The following is a 16883-nucleotide window of genomic DNA, read 5'->3' as shown; positions in this document are numbered from 1 at the left end:
CACAGACATTCACTGGGCATATTTTAGAGCTGGAGGAAGACTGGGCATCACCTCCCCACGGAACAAGCAGCAAATGTGTCTCATGGTGAGCCCAGCAGAGCTCTGCTTGGGAATGCTGGGCAGCCCCCTGCACCCACTTATTGGAGGGGACCACGACACAGGAGGGGTGGGTGGTGGTGGGTAAATACATGGTCACATCCTGCCCTCAAAGATAAAAAAAAGTGGAAACTGGTATGCAATCAAGTCATGCTTTAATAGGGGAATTAACATAACAGACTCTGTGATACAACTCTGAGTGCTGGGAAACATCTTGTGAACTCACCACACACACCTACAGTCAAAACTCTAAACCAGGTATGAGAGGGAAGGGTTTGGTTTGAGCACTCACTCCAGGCTGGGGCTCACAGTGAAATCCCATTAAACACAAAACCAAACCTCACCATAACAAGATATATGATCTATGCCCCAACTGAGCACATATTCACAATGGAATTTTCATTAAATAAGAAAATTACTATAAATCTGTACAAAAGCCACAATTAACAATTCTTAGGAATCTCTTAGGAAAGAATTTTCACTCAACATCTTCAAGTATTTGTATCTGTAGTTAAGTGTATTCTTACTGGCTATTTAACTCCACCTGTTCATAAGAAGAAAAAAAAAAAGTGATTTAAAAACATTAAAGCCTTTTTCCAGCACGTGTGTGACCACAAACATGAGATGCTGAGCTTGCAGACTTTTATTCCCACACACATGTATGTGGCATGCTGGCTCAGGACCTACAGTCTGGGAAGGCAAGTCACCCATCAAATTCCTTGAAAGATGAAGCTTCTTAAGAACTGTAGCAGAGAGAGGAAACACATTAACATTGCACAGGCTGCTGCATCAACCAAACAGCACCAAAGAACCCCAAAACCAAACCAAACAATCGGAGCAAACAGCAAGTCCAGACCTTCTGGCTGTTGGGAATGGTTTCCCCTCCTTCATGGAACGGGTCCCTGTTGTCAACTTTTAGGAGCTGAGCTGTTTAATGCTCTTTCAGACTCGGTGGAATATGGTGTAAGTCAGGCAGAACAGCTGACAGGGAGGTCAGGAACACTAATGCAGGCAAATAGCTGGCAAAGTCTGAAAGTGAATTCTTGAGGGCTGTAAATAAACGAACCAGACAAGCGTACCCCCTCCAATTAAAGCTTCAATTAACTGCCCCACAAAGCCCAGTGGTTTCCAGACATGCTGCACTTGGACATGCCCTCAGTGTCTGACATGCTGACCATTAATGGCAAACCAATCCTGCCCTAACTGGGAAATGGGTTGGATCTGACACATCTGACCTCACGCAATGGGCCCCTCAGAAAGGAGCCCCACAGGCCATGGCAAATTACCAGCAAAGGCTGAAAAAAATGCAGTGGGAAAAATTTGTGCTGTTTTGGCAACTGAGAAAGGAAGGCCTTTGAACCAGTCATGGACACTGACAATAAAGGGTCTAAAAGTGGTGGGAAAACCTGGGGAAGGGCAGCTCTAGAGTTTTATGCAAAATCTGAAGGTTTTTCTCTTAGAAACTAGTAGACAACTCATATTCTTAACAACTCTAAGAACTACAAAGCAACCTCTGTGGGGATGAAGAGAACAAATTACTCAGCACTTTGCACCTCAGAACAGTATCTACACAAAGGTTCATACTGATCAGAGGTATGTTTGGTTATGCATTTTATCCCAGTCTAAAGCCAAACCTACTTTCTTTATAGAGGCAGCTATACTCTGACATCATGTGAAATCCATATACCCATCTATTTTAGGGAAACAGTGCTTTTTCCAGGAAAAAACTCCTGGGATGGTACAGCCTTTCAAAATAACAAACAGAAGTTACATGGTAATAGAAAGGCCTGGTAAATTAGGTCATGCTGTCTTACATTAAAAATCAAGTATTTAATAAATACTTAACTATTTCAAACAAGGAAAGAGATAATTTTTCCTCTTCTCTTTCAGAAGGGACATACCAGAATCAAAGCAAAGTGCAAAAATCCCCGTTGCTCCAAGATAGCCCTGAACATCAGATAAAAACCAGGAACAGGACAAGGCCTGTTCATGAAGATGACTAAATTAAAGTTGTCCTCTTTAGGGTAACCAAAAGCTGGATCTCGGTGAAATTACTAGAGATGATTAAAAAAGCATGACAGAGTGAAAGTGAGACAGGGGCCAGCCTGGATCATCCCAAAGGAAGTTTATTTTTCCATGTACTTCTCTTATCCAAGCTGGCTCCCTGCAGCTGGGGCAGTGTCATCTCTGCTTGCTCGAGGACTCGCTGTGCTGCTCTCACTCTGCTGCTCCCTGCTCTCCACCAGGCTCTGCTGCATGCTCAGAGCTCTCAGCTTCTTGTGTTGCAACCTCAGCACTGTCTTCTTCAGGACAAGTGGGTGTCGTGCTCTGCTCAAGACTCTCTGGAGCTTGTTTCTTGTCTGTGGGTTCTGCTTGCCCTTTTTCGTCTGCGTTTTCTGCCTTTTTCTGCTGTTCCACCCCATCTACCTCACTCTTACCCCCCAGGAGTGTGCTGTTGCAGTTGTGCTGATCACTCCTCACCGTGCCTTGATCTCCACTCAACTCACAGCCATCACTTCTTGGAGAAGTAGAGCCAGTCCTGGGGAGCCTGGAACCAGCCAGGGGTCTTACTGCCTCACCATCTGCATCACCGCCACCCCCCTTCTCATTTCTCACTTCCACAGTTTCATTTTTCTCACTGACATTTTCTTTTTCAGCCTCAGACTTTGCAGCAGATGGATTTACCTTGGCACTACAGTCTGTGGGCCCCATGTTCAGGTTTATGGCCAAGTTGACTGTTTTGTTTTTTGATGTTCTTTTATCGACTTTCCTCCGTTTCACAGCTGCATCAGTGGTCTCTGGTGCTGCTGAGCCTTTGGTGCTCTCATCATCTTCTTTCAGTGCCTCCTGGTCCTCTTCTGCTTGTGAGGGTGGGCCTGAGGAGGGAATTTCTGCATTAATTGCACATTCTCCCAGATTATGGGAAATGTTTTCAATATCAGTAGAGCTTTTCAGTGGTCCAACCTTTTCAGCATCTGCCATACGTGCATCCAGTTTTCTCTTCTTGCTCTCCTTTGTGCAGTCGTTCTCTGCTGTACCCTGCACTTCTTCAGCCTCACTGTTTAAATCCTTCTCCTCCAGCTGGGCAGATGAAGCTTCTTTCTCCTCTTCATCATCTCCTCCCTTCAAAACACATTTGCTTATCTTCTCTTTTACATCTTCATCGCTCACTTCAGGCTGCAAGTTTGCAGCATCTCCAGCTTTCTGTTCCGCCTCTGGAGACTGGTTCTGATCCTTTCCCACAGAATCACCACATTTTTTACCAGGAGTTTCCTGTCTATCTTCAGCCTTTTGGTGCAGCTGTGGCTTGGCAGAGCGAGGTCTGTACTTCTGGAGTTTCTCCTTTGGCCCCCACACGAAGTCTTCCTGAGGTTTGAAGTGTTGCCAAGCGTAGTGGACCAGTTCTCTCCTCCTCCGTCTGCTTCTGACAGTGAACAGGAAGTAATCCAAGGCACTTCTCTTGACATTTGGTAGAGTCCCCTTAACGAGAGTTTCTGTCAGGAAAAACTTTACCAAGTGCACCTGATGGCGTTCATATCCCATCTCCCCCAGGCACTTCAGGATGCGAGTGATCCGCAGGTTGTTGTGGTTGAACCTGAATGGAACAGACAAGCAAAGCTGGTAAGGGAAAGTCTCACAAGCCACTGTGAACCTCTGGGGTATCTGCAAAATGTTTTGTCATTGACTGACTGTGATCTGTTAAAGACTATTTGACAATGCAAATGGGAGCACAGGTGGGCTTTAAGCAGCTGCCATGTGCCCTCAGCAGTACCTTCCTAAGCCCTTCCTGAGCTGCTAAAATTCATCATCTCAACTGCTTGGAAATATTCCTATTTTGTAGTTTAACAGAATAAAAGCTAAAACTACTCTCGCTAGATAACATGTTTATCAACAAAAGTCTTCATTCCTCAAGGACCGAGGATTTCCTCAACTTGGACTTTTTTTGTCCCCCCAAAGAAGTGCCTGGGTGCAGTATATGACCAATGGCACAAACCGAGACTTACCTGTCCAAGTTTTCAAATCTGTCAGCCCAGTTCTCTGCTCTCTTAAGTTCTCCAGTTTCTTTGTTGACCAGAATGATTCCATAAAATCTCAGCATGAGCTCATAAGCACGTACAAACCTTTCCATAACTTCCTTGGACCTCTTAAAGGCCTGAAAACAAGACAGAGCAATTAGTAAAAGGTGCAGTTCCCTAATTACCTGCACCAGCTTAAGTGGCACCTGAATTCTAAACAAGGTTTGACTGTGTCACTAAAGCATTTCATTTGCTGGTGGAGCTACTGGCAGACACAAGACAGCCAACATGCACACTAGGGACCCGAGGAAGCTAAAAATCCCACTCAACTTCAAATATAAGGCATTTAGGGAAAATCTTAACATACTTCAGAGCTAAAAAAAAAAAAAAAAAAACAAAAGCTTTCAATAAATACCTGGATTTCTTGAGAGGTGAGTGGCCTGGCATGCCAGTTCATCCCATATTCACGTAAAGGGAACAGCCTGAAACAAAAGAAATTTTGATCCCAGATGAGCAAAGATGACATCCAACCACACAGGCACCTCTTGGAGACCTCACATCCCTACGGGCATATATGAGAAATAAATCCCTCCCATAAAAGCATTGTCTACATCAATAACAGCAACACATTTTGCTTATCTGGATCTCTCTCCTTGCCCTAACTTCGTTCTGCAGGTGCTCGAAGGCATAACTGAGCTCTATTGCCACAGCTGCACTGGAAACCCAGGGCCTTCAGGACTTCCACTGCATTGCTTCCAGAAGAACACAACTCAATGAAGCTAAAGTGGACAAAGGTTTCATCAAGAGTGATGCTGGGCCTTTTGTGAAGCTGTTTACAGGAACACAGATACACCCGACGCTTAAAAGAGGCACAGCTAAAGAGAGGCACTCTGTTCCTGCAGGCAGTTTACCACTGTATGTAAGAATGGTTATATTCCAGAGTTTCATAGTCGTCCCACCAACGTGAAAGCAGATCTTCAATAGGCAGCCCTGCAAGGAAAAGGAAAAGGTCAGGCAAGAAACCACACCAAATTAAAATTAATGTTAGCCAATCACCCCAGGTGGCTCATTACCCAGACCCAGGTGTTTGCACACAGGCATTAGCTTCTCTAACTAGACAACCTGGTAAGCCAGAAAAATACCTTAGTTTTCTACCACCAAGCAGAAAATGAAGGAAAATACAGCAGGAACAAGGATGTTTTGAAATGGAAATGTTGATGGCTTTTTTGTTTGTTTTGTTTTGGGTGGTGTTTTTGTTTTGGTCTCGTGTTTTGTTTGGTTTGGTTTTTATTAGCTGTCCCATATGGATGAAGCTGCTCTTTCACCAATTCAAGCAGCTACAGCAGATTGCATCAAACAGCCACCACAGAACGTACTCACCCTGGGGCATAAAAGAAATCTCATTTTTATAAAAGCTTAAGTTCCACATCTCTTCTTCATCCTCATTTTCTGATTGTTTCAAACCCTGGAGGTGAGAACAAGAAATCAACAAGCAGCAATCTTTTCAAAGGCAATACTCACTTCAACATTTCTCCTTGCTTTCCCTCACATTTCATAAATGTTCCCAAGCTAAATCCTCGAAATGTGTTTTGGGAAGTAACAGCTTGTTTCTGACGCACCCACATCATCCCTTCCCCCTCACAAATGAATCCTTCAAAGGTTCCGTAAATGTAAAGGCAAAAGGGTGTTCCCAAATCTAGAAAGTGTTCCTAAAGGTAGGAAGGGACGAGGAGGAGCCCCAGGAGCTGGTTCCCCATCCCTGAGCACGTACTGGGTAGTGGTGTCTGTATCTCTGCATGTCTTTGGCCGCAGTGCAGTTGCGCCTCCATTTGAACTGCAGAAAAGAGACACATCAGAGATTCACAATAAAGCCATTTTCTGCAAAAAAGAATCACCCACTGACTGAATTCAGCATCTCTCACATGTGCCCTGCACTCCCAGCACTCCCAGAACCAGCCAGACTGTTACTGTTGTCATTTCTCTGCATTCCTGACTTTGGACTAAAAGAAGTTCATGCCTTATCCTTTAACCAAAACACTTCTTTTCCCTTCTAGTCTTATCAATCAAGGTTTTCATTTTCATGCCTATCTTGTATCCCAGTTGGGTTTGCTTATGGAAATGGTCAGAACTAGCTGGAAATCTCAAACAGTAAAATGTCATTTTCCCTCCTTAACTAAAAGATTTTAAAAGAAGACATATCTCTGAGTTGCTACAAACCCTAGTGAAGAGAGAGGCCAGACTTTAAAATTGGAGAATTTAAGATGTAGAAATATCCCTGGAATTCAAGATTCTCATTCCCTGTAGACATTACTGAAATAAAAAGTTTTATTCATCTTTGCTTTATGCTTGAGATCAGCCTTGCTGATTAAGCATCATGCTGATCTAGACAGTAAACAATAACAGAGCTACATGGTCACATTAGATATTTATTTTATTGGACTTCTGTTCCAATCATCATCTTAATTATTACTCATTTTTCCATGTAACCAAACTTACCTGAGACTGCCGTGATGAATTCGAGCTTTGCTCCTACAAATAAAAAGCATTTAGTTGGAACATTTTGAAATCAAACTTCACTAATAAAATAAAAAATAGATACAAAATGAGAATACCCACAGTGGTGACTCACATGCTCCCTATTAGTTGCCAAGTGACAGATTTACCTAGTTACAGCTGAATTCACTTTATATTATTCGTAATTTAAATTGCTACAGAGAAAAACCTGTGGTGCCATACAACCAGGTGCCAGGTTCTCCTCACTACACAGATGTGCTAGATTCGTTTCAAGTGTCACATTTAGACAAAAATCAAAAAAGAACAGCTTCATTTGTTCCTCTGAAATTTGTGGTAATAGAAGTTGCAAGTATGACTTAGTTTAAAATGCATTTTAACTGAATTATATACATATAGATTTTTACTTATCTATTTTTTGCAGTGGATTACTTCAGTGATAAGAGAATTTGTTACACTTCAAAGCAACACAGACAGGTTTAATCTTGCTGAGTGCTGAATCATCTTGTCCCAAACCATGAAAGCACTTAACAGTGTTGTGTCAATTTAGAAGCACCAAAATGAACAAGACTGCTCATGAATAAAGGGGCCCCCAAAGCGAAGCACAGCACAGTCAGTTTGTTCAATGCCAGCTCACAGCAAGAACAAGAATGCTGGGAAATGGGGATGAGATGTGCAAACTCTTGCAAAATAAGCACTGTAAGGAACTTAGAAGAAAGAAGCATCAAAACCTCTCCCTAGTTATTTAATAACCTCATTTGGTATTTTGTAACCTCACTTGCACAGAGAAAAATAAAACCACTTCCTAATGAACAATGATCCTTGGTTCATTAATAATTAAGGCTGGAACTGGACTATATTTTTTTAACATCTTGTTGTAATGAAGTCACCCATTCACTTGCCCTGTTGACTGTTATATGGAATTAATTAAAACATTGTTTTAATACAATCAATTATTAATATTCTATTTCTAGATATTCTTTACACTTAAGGTTCTAAAATAACATCCTTGGATGCAGTCAGGTGGGACAGGATAAAAGCAGACTGGTTCCCACTTTAGAAAATAACTGGTTTGCTGAAGAGCCAGTGTAGCCACAGAGCCAGATGCAATGCCATGGTGCAAGGGGCTGTAAGGCTTGTCCAGAAAGAAGCTAGACCCAGGAAAAGGCATTCTGGAGCCCAGCAATAAAGAGAACAAGATGAGGAAGCAAAGAGAGCAAAACTCAGCTTTGGTTCTCCAAGTAGGTGTTGCTTCTGGGTCTCTATAAACTTCTATTTAAGCCACACAGGAACAGAACCTTCCCTTTCTTTCCAGGTAAGAAACACAAACTAAACAGCAAGGCTGAAACTTGCAGGTATAAATCAATCCCCTTTATGTCTCACAGCACTGCCAGGAAACCTAAGTGGGTTTCACACTCCAAACCTGGAGGCAGAACATGCATCAGTGTTCAAAGAGTGAGGGAAGCAGAGAACACAGCCAGGAGAGGGGAACACAAACAGGACTGGGCTGAGAAATCAGCTGGAAACCAGCTGTAACCAAAAGGGATGAAAGGAGGTGTGGATTGTGAACCAGCACTGCAGTGAGAAAGATGACAACCCCAGAAGAGGAATTGAAACCTTTTGTTGACTGAAATTTAGGAGAAAGCAGAACTATGGGATTTGTTATTAAAACATGAACTTCGGGCATTAGAGTAGCCTTTTTATTCTTAAAATAAACATAAACCATAAAGTTTTCAAAGCTCACTCAGAAGCTAAAGGCACTGCAAGGCAGAAGAGCTGGAAAGACGCACCTGCAGGAACCTCAGACTGTGAATATGGAGCAGTTACAGAGACAAGTGAAATGCAAAGATAAAAGTAGAATTTTAAGTTGATTTTGAAAGTGCACAGTGCAAATAATAATAAAAAACTCTAACCTCAGTACTGAATAAAAACACTAGCAGCTTCAGCCAGAAAGAATACCATCTAGACTGAGGGGAGAAGAATGAGAATTAGTGCAAAATAAGCAGAAGTAGGAACTAGTTTTGGAAACTGATTCATGCCTTTAACAGGCTGTAAAGGCACAAATGGATAGCAGAAGATTTACTGTTTCTTTGAACATTCATTCTCACTGCCCTTATAATTTTTCAAGGCACTGTCAGACAGAGGTAACTACACATTCATCACTGAAGGAAGAGCTCCTCTTGAAAAATGCAGAACAGTATTCCAGGGACCATAAGGCTCAGGGACAACATCCTCCTTTGTAAGGCAAAGCCGGAAAAGTCCACCCACTGGAGTGAAAAAATGGTCCTTGCTTTTACAGTTGTCACAATCCAGAGCTGCTCTAAATAAAAAAAAAACCACCTGAAGAACAAACACATGGAAACAGAATAACCTGAATGTTCTGGAGTTATTAAAACTTGTGAACTCCAGCCATGCACAAAACAAAGTTGACAGCATGCTCTCCAACACTGTAAAACATTTCAAAGGAAAACCCTACCTCCTCCATTCAGTATTACAACTACTCCACCCAAAACACATTTCCATGTGCACAGAGAATTCTTTTGTAAAGTGGTATTTTAATATCTTAATGCTTATTAAAAAAAATAAAGTTTAATATTAAACTCCTTTAAAAGTGTATTCATTGGACAGCTTTATCTGCCTATTTATATTCTAAGAGAAGGGAAGAGTTGCTTGAAACGAAACTTAAGTGAAGAATTAGTTTCCTCTTCCCCAAAAGGGGAGGAGTCAAAGGATTGTAGTTTTGATTGACAAGAAATACCGAAAAAGAAACAGGTTTGCATTTACCAAAGCAATGCTGGAGAAGAAAATACTGACACTCAATGTCAAACTGAAAAACACTGATGCTAAAAACAGGGACCTCAGATAAGACTAAAAAGTTCCTTTTATTTCAACTAAACATTATTTTAAGGCACCAGGCACAGGTGCTCATGTTTTGCAGCACCTCACTCATAACTGCACATGTACTTCTAGTTTTTAAAAGAGTGTGCATTCTGTTGTTTTCAGAGTTGCTCTAAACACGTTCCTTAGAAAATAAAACATGTCTAAAAGAAATAAAAAATTACAGCTCATTTTTAAAACTGAGCAGATTTTATGTGATGGCATTTTATTAATGGTATCAAAGAGTAGAAGGAAGGCCACCACACAAAGGCTGAAGATACCAACCAAAAACTTAAAAGCAAGGAGAACAGTAATGCCATAATGGCCCATCCATGTGGTGAACAGGCAGGTGACATACAGAAAACAGAACCTCTATTTATGGGATAAAGTACCCAGACCACAGGGAATGGTGGGGGAAAACATTAAAACCCAGCTCATGGTAGTCTAACGGATATTAAGGGGCCGTGAAGTCACAGCATCCCTCTGCCATCCCCATCCCTGTCCCCTCTCCCGGAGGATTTGCGTCATCGAGATGGGGACAAAGTACATGCCCAGGCAGCGCTGCCAGGGCAAAACCCCTTTGACTTGTAGTAAGTATTTCAAGCTGCCCCGGTTCTTCTTAGTAAATCAAGTACCTGACAGCGGAGCCCAGAAGGCAGGAACAACATCACTCACACAGATGAGCGCACCTGGGACAGCCCCGAGGGATGCGGGAACTCCCGAGGGATGCGGCGGCTCCGCACGGGGAGAACAGGGGAAGGTGCTCCGGGAGAGAAGAGGGAAAGGGGGGCCCTCAGCCCACCCCGCGTCCCGGGGACCCCCGCACCCACCCGGCAGTCTCGCTCCTTGCCCGACCCCGGCTGCTCCCCCGCATCCTGCGGCTCCTCCCCGGCTGCCGCCTCCGCTCCCTCCGCTTCGCCTCCGCCGCCATCCTCCTCCTCCTCCTCGTCCTCCTCTTCCTCTCCCTCCCAGGTGGAGTCGTAGTCCTCCGGCTTGCCCGCCTCCTCCCAGAACCGCTCCGAGTACGAGAAAGCCATGGAGCGCGGCGGGGACGGAAAGAGAAAGCGAAAGGGACGGGGAAGGGGCGGCGGGGCCGCCGCCCGCCCGCGCGCACAAAGCACGGCCACGTGGGGGGGGAACGGAAGCGCGAGCAGGCCCCGCCCCCTTCCTGCGCCCGCCCGCACCGGTCCCGCTGGCACCGGGAGCTTCCCTCCTTCCTCCGCCGGGATCCGGGAGCGCCCGCACCTGGGGATGGGGAGGCGGTCATCCTGCTGGGAAACGAGGGAAAGAGCAATATTCCCAAGGAACCTGGGCAGCAAGGCAAAGCGCGGAGGCGCTGGGGTCATTTAAAGCATTTAAATTTACATTTACATTTGTCAATACCCAACTTGACGTCCAAAAAAATTCCTAAAAAATCTGCGTTGCGGGACTGGGCGTGAAATCCCAAGTGGGCTTTCCCTGCTACAACCAGTACACGTTGTCAACACAATTCTACTTTGAGCTATAAAAACATGTCATTGGTAGAGCAAACATTTTGGAATGGCATCACCTGGATGAGTTGGATTTACACCCACAGGGCCGTGAGACTTGAGAGTTACAGGATCTGCACTTCACGGCGAGAATCTGCATAGATCATGACAAAGTTTCTTAAAGGAATAGCAGAACTTAACAGAGGCATTCATTCACCTTTGGGCGTGAATGAATTCTTCACTCACTGGGTGACAGATCTGTAAGTGACATGTGATTACAACCTCTAGGAACTTGATCGCACTGAACAAGTTGTTTTTCAACATTACAATCGGGAGCTTCCTCACATAAGGTTATAAAAGGTCATTTCCCACCTGCCCAGAAAACCTCTGAGGCACCTCTCCCACAAATCAGAGCTCCAAGGGGCTCTCCAGTTGGTGGCATCTCACCAGACATTCTCCAAGGATTAAAGCACTGAATTCATGATAATTGTACCTTCTGGTAAATCCTCAAGTTTGGAAGCTTGCAGCAACCTATCTATTGTGTTCAGCAGGCCAGGATTTTTTATCAAATATCATATAGAAATAACAGGGTTCATACAGACAAAGTTAGTAAAAAAAGCCAAACCTAAACCCCCAGGCAGGCACTTTTGAGCAATGCCACTAAAGGCACAAGGTACCTAAATAAGTTCCAAAATACACTGGGCAAGATTTTAATCAAGTCACACAACAATTACCATTTAGTAAAATAAAAACAAGTCAAATTTATTCTTGGTATAAAACAAGAGAAGAAAATAAGGCAGACAAGAACTTGGCTACGTACCTAGAATAAAAGCAAAAAGTAGTAGACTCCTAGTGCCTCACCTTGAAGGCAATACTGACAGATTAAGAAGTAATTCTTCCTTTTATTAACTGGTAGTTAATATAATGAAACAAATTCAGTACCATTTCAACCTGCTTCATTCACCATGTAACAGGTATTTGTTGACTGGTCCATCTTCTCACAGCACAAAAATAGTAATTTTATCAAATCTCAATATCCTAGCATATAAAAGATAAGCATTACAGTGTCAGTAAGGTTCTTCAGCTGTAGAACAAAATGAACATCTACTAAAACTGCTTTAAAAAAATAAATAATTAAGTACAAACCCCACTGTTTTACACTACTGTATTACAAATGGATGAAGCAACACCTCCAGGTTCATGCACAGCTCAACTGATCCCTTACAAAACAATGTGACATCTCCAGATATTTTATTTAGGACACTTATTAATTATTCTGGCTAGGGGCATTACAATTTTCACTTCACTTATGGCATATAAACTTAGAAAGATTGAAAAATGTTACATCTCTAAGGGTCAAATGAAGGCTCCTCCAGCCAACAGAGCGACAGAACACTTCAACTCAGTAGTTACCTGCATTTAAAAGAATTTTGGTTGTACTGAACCAGCAAATTGAGACATTTGATACAAGTGCTATGTTTGCAGCAAGTGAAATGGCCAAAACATTACCCACAGATGGTCTGTGATACTCACAGACGGCAACAAAGGCAGAAAACACAATCCCAGGTTTACAGGAATCACCTTTGCTTTTGCTGATCCAAGGCCCCGTGTTGCACTGGGCACGGGTTTCATGAGCTGTGCTGCCACAGAGCGTGTTGCTGGTTGGGAATGCAGCCACTGGCACTGTTACACCCACTCTCCACATTCCCAGCCTGCTCCCCAGGCCCCCAGAAGGCAGCCAGGGAACGCACCAGCCAAGAGTCTTGCGCGTATAAAGCCGATGTGCGGATTCTTCAAACGCCTGGCTCAGGTATCTTTTCCTTCCTCAAAGAGTTTCTGTAGCAACTATCCTGTGACTTGTTTTTGCTGTTCCCCCCTCCCATCCCAGAGTCTGTCACTCCTCTCTCACAGCTCTACGTCCTGCGGCGTTTGGCGGCGCTGGGACTGGAAGGGTTACTGTTTGCATTTAACACCTTCTCAGTGACTCTGTTGCGCTTCCTCTTATCAGATCCTTCTTTGGATCCGGAATCTGATGAAGTTTTCTCTTTCTCTTTGCTGCTTGGCTTTTCAGTTGCTTTTCCTAAAGTTCCAGAGGGTGCAAAAACTGAAATAGGATCAAAGTAATGATTCCAGATCAGAGTCACACACAAAGGCAAACAAGAGTGATATCAAATTTTCTTTATATTACATAAAACTTCTCAAAACAATCAACTCTCAGCATATTTATCCACCATTAGGTATTACTTTCACTTCTAAAGGAAAAATCTTCTCTGAGAAAGGCACATCTTGCTTTTATTATTTGCTTTAAAGACAGGCATGTATTTTCACAGGCTAAAAATCGAATTCATTAAGTGGAATTAAACAGCACTTAATATTAAAATACTTAATAGGAACACTTACAGAACATAGGACCAATCTATGGAATTTATAATCAGCAACGGTCATTACATTTGGTATCATAGGTAGATATTAAAACTGAACACCCAAAATGTGAAATTTAATATATTTTTAAATACATGTTTAGATCTTTTATTACAATCTTTAAACACCACTTATTCAGTGATATAAATATGATGAAATTATATAGATAGTAGTTGGCTTGGTTTGTTAATGTAAATAGCAGGATCTCTACTGTTCACATCTAACTTGTTCTACAGCAAAGTGTTAGGAAAACAAGCCTTTTATTTAAAAGAAGCAAGATAATGAGAATAAAATAAAATAAAATAAACTCTGCCCGCCTTCCCATTTAAGTACACAATTTTACAATCTTTTTTGATTTATACACCCTATTTCCCCCATGACTACAAAGTTCCTTTCGCAGAGTATTTAGGTTCAATAAAACTGGACCCAGCTTTCTCTCGGAGATCCTCAGATTCCTTCAGACTCCCAGGGGTTTGTCAAGTACATATTAAACCAAAAAATCTCCAAAGCTATACAACCTGCACAGATGAATTAGGAGCAAAGAAGAAATCTTTTCGATAAGCAACTGCTTACTCTGTGCATTCTTAAATTATTCTAATTCTTGGCATGAGCACATGCTGAGTCTGAGTACAAATCACAAAGTACACTGTATTTGGGATTCACATTTTAACATTAATTTCTCAGCGTTACAGTTGGTTTTTAATCCCGTATTACACAGTAGAGAGTTACAAAATTACCTTCTTCTGGACCTGCATGCGTTTCCAGCTCTTCTTTTAAAATTTCCTCTTTCACTTCTTCTTCCATCATTACTTTTCCTACAGAAAGGATTGTTAGCAATGGTTAGATGGGTTTAAAGAACCACATATTCAGTGCAACATTCAGCAGTAATTTGGAAAAGTTCCTCTGGTAACAAGGATATGAACAGCACAAGAACTAGGATCCTTTCCTTGACAGTTCCTTCAGTCAGTTGATTAAAAATTCATGAGATAAACTTGTATCTGTTTAACGCTCCCTTTTCCCACTGCACCAAACACACCAGTCTGAAAGAATGGCCTTGGATCAACATCTCACACTCTTTCTTGGGGACAGTTTTGTTAAACATTCTGGGATGAGATCAGAGTAACCAAGAAGCAGAGACTGCTGTCACATCTTACCTTCTCTCACTTCTTGAATCATTTCATCAGGAAGAGCAAAATTCTTCTCTATATTAGGGAATGGAAGAATCTCGGATTCATGCTTAGAAAGAAAAGAATGGTCTCTGTGAGTCGCTTGTAAAAATTTTAATTGGAATTTAGAAATGCAATCTCCAGTTCTGCTTTACATGCAATTAGTAGCTAAATAATTCTTATCAAGACAGTTCAGATGTTAGAGAACCAGGAGGCTCCTGATGTCAAACTGATTACTAAGGTCAAGATACCCAAGGTCATGACTTAGGACCATTTGAGATCATTTCTGCAACCCAAACATGGCAATTTCTTAAGTAAACACACTGTAACTTTTTCATTTGACACTTACATATCTATGTAAACATTTGCTGGATCAGCGCTTAGGCAAACAAAAAACAAACAAAAAACCTTCACAAGCCAGTGCAGGTTTTGTTGTCTCCCACCTAATCTATATTTATTCAGGGCAAACCCCATCAACACAAAGAATGACATGTAATTATCAGTATGATGAAAAAGTACAACAGACCCAGTGATTTTGGTCTATCAAAACTTCTGAAATCTACGAAATAACCATGTGGCTGCATCAACCCTTTATACTCACAAGAGCTTGCATATCATACATGGTGCTCAGATGATCCCAAATCACCTTGGATGAAATCTGCCGTCCGATATTCTGGCTGAATTTATCCCGGATGCAAATCATGTGGAAATGGCGATTCACACCTGGGGGGAAGAACTCAGTGCAGTGTTATTTATGCCAATTACATAGATTTCAGTACATAAATTTATTTATTTCTTTATGACACCATTAAAAAGTGTTGTGTTGTTACAAGGAATCCAGACATTACAGGAGAGACAGGCGGCATCTGGGCAGGCTGATCCTTCACCCTACACTGCAGGTGCTATTCCAGAGGGGGCTGAGGGTGCTCCAGTGGGTAGCACTGACACTCAGCCAGAACTTTTAGAAAGGCTGTGTGAGAAACAACCGGATGAAAGTCTCCCGAGTTCTGTGTCCAGCTCTGGGCTTCTCAGTACAGGAGAGACACGGAGCTCCTGGAGCACATCCAGCAGAGGGGAATTAAGGGACTGGAGCACTGCTCTCAGGAGAAAAGGCAGAGGGAGCTGGGCCTGTTCAGCCTCCACAAGAAACGACTGAGAGGGGACCCCGTCAGTGTGTATAAATACCTAAAGACAGGGTGCCAAGAAGATGGAACCAGGCCCTGCTCGGTGTAACGGGCAGGCACGCACAGGCAGTTCCACCAGAACAGGAGGAAGAACTCCTTCACTGTGAGCACTGGAACAGGTCTCCACGGAGGGGCTGTGGAGTCTCCCTCACTGGAGACATCCCAGAGCATTTCTGGGCGCAATCCTGTGCCCTGTGCTCTGGGACGGCCCCGCCGGAGCCAGCGGCCCGCTGCGGCCCCTTTCTGCGTGACCCGCTCGGCGGTTCGGTGCAGGCGGGAGGCAGCAGGTCCCTGAGGGACCGGGGGGCCGGTCCAGGCCCAGCCCGGGCGGCTCAGCGGGCCCGGAGGGCCCGCCGCTCCCTCCCTCCCTCCCCACCGGCCCCGCCGCAGCCCCGGGACCCCCGGGAGCCTCTCGGAGCCCCCCGCCCGCCGCTCTCCCCTCCCCGGCCCCCGCCGCTCCCGGAGGCCGCGGCCCGCGCTCACCTACGGGCTTGTGGCCCAGCATGGCGTGGAACAGGCAGACCTCCACCTCCGGGCTCCACACCACCGCCGCCTCCTCGGCCGGAGCGCCGGGCTCCGGCCCGGCCGCCGCCGCCGCCGCGGCTGCAACAGCGGCAGCGACCGCCGCGGCCGCCCCGGGCCCGGCCGCGGGCAGCGGCGGCTTCTCCACGGCGGCGGCCGAGCCGCCCTCCGCCTCGCTCATCGCCGCGCCGCGCCCGCAGCGGCTCCTGCCGGCCGGGAGGGGGCAAAGAGCCGGCTGGGACCGCGCCGGGGGCGGGGGAGGTTCGGGGGTTCCCTCGGGCTCCGAGCGGTTTCTCTGCGGGGGGTGCGCTGGGCTCGCAGCGCCGGAGGGCACCGAGAGCCAGCGCTGAGGGACGGGGCCAGAGCGGGACCGTCCGGCACAGCCTCGTGGGCCTCGGGGGGAAGTGCCTTATGGACCCCTAGGAAACGTCTTCTGGACCTCTGGGAAGGGCCTTATGCACATCTGGGAAGGGCCCTATAGGCCTCTGGGAAGGGCCTTATGGACCTCTGGGAAGTTCTTTATGGACCTCTGGGAAGTTCTTTATGGACCTCTGGGAAGGGCCTTAAGGAGCTGTGGGAAGAGCCTTATGGACTGCTGTCCTGTCTCAGGGTCTCTCGGGA

General features: G+C 44.6%; 2 protein-coding genes across 4 annotated transcripts; both read right to left on the bottom strand.

Annotated features, from left to right (window-relative positions):
* Window positions 1-234: 234 nt before the first annotated feature.
* OGFR (opioid growth factor receptor) lies at window positions 235-10639 on the bottom strand. 3 transcript variants are annotated; one of them, XM_051803128.1, is made up of 9 exons: window positions 10331-10639; window positions 8537-8590; window positions 6609-6641; window positions 5884-5946; window positions 5493-5577; window positions 5024-5102; window positions 4528-4594; window positions 4101-4249; window positions 235-3691 (listed from the first exon to the last, which is right to left on the bottom strand). In XM_051803128.1, exons 1-9 carry the CDS (start codon window positions 10535-10537, stop codon window positions 2314-2316), a joined length of 2115 nt encoding a protein of 704 aa, XP_051659088.1. In that variant the 5' UTR covers window positions 10538-10639; the 3' UTR covers window positions 235-2313. The 3 variants fall into 3 exon arrangements, with proteins under 3 accessions (XP_051659088.1, XP_051659089.1, XP_051659090.1); XM_051803129.1 differs by lacking the exon at window positions 8537-8590 and having other exon boundaries at window positions 10331-10638; XM_051803130.1 differs by lacking the exons at window positions 6609-6641; window positions 8537-8590 and having other exon boundaries at window positions 10331-10638.
* A 1431-nt stretch (window positions 10640-12070) lies between these two features.
* Window positions 12071-16458, bottom strand: MRGBP (MRG domain binding protein). The gene is made up of 5 exons (XM_051803146.1): window positions 16224-16458; window positions 15158-15279; window positions 14545-14626; window positions 14128-14205; window positions 12071-13073 (listed from the first exon to the last, which is right to left on the bottom strand). The coding sequence occupies exons 1-5, from the start codon at window positions 16441-16443 to the stop codon at window positions 12883-12885; spliced, it is 693 nt and encodes a 230-aa protein (XP_051659106.1). The 5' UTR covers window positions 16444-16458; the 3' UTR covers window positions 12071-12882.
* Between the last annotated feature and the right edge of the window lie 425 nt (window positions 16459-16883).

The sequence above is a fragment of the Manacus candei genome, unplaced genomic scaffold (assembly GCF_025592945.1).
Source record: "Manacus candei isolate 608988 ecotype Guabito, Panama unplaced genomic scaffold, ASM2559294v1 h1tg000057l, whole genome shotgun sequence".
NCBI lineage: Eukaryota > Metazoa > Chordata > Aves > Passeriformes > Pipridae > Manacus > Manacus candei.
This window is presented reverse-complemented; position numbering and strand designations above follow the sequence as displayed.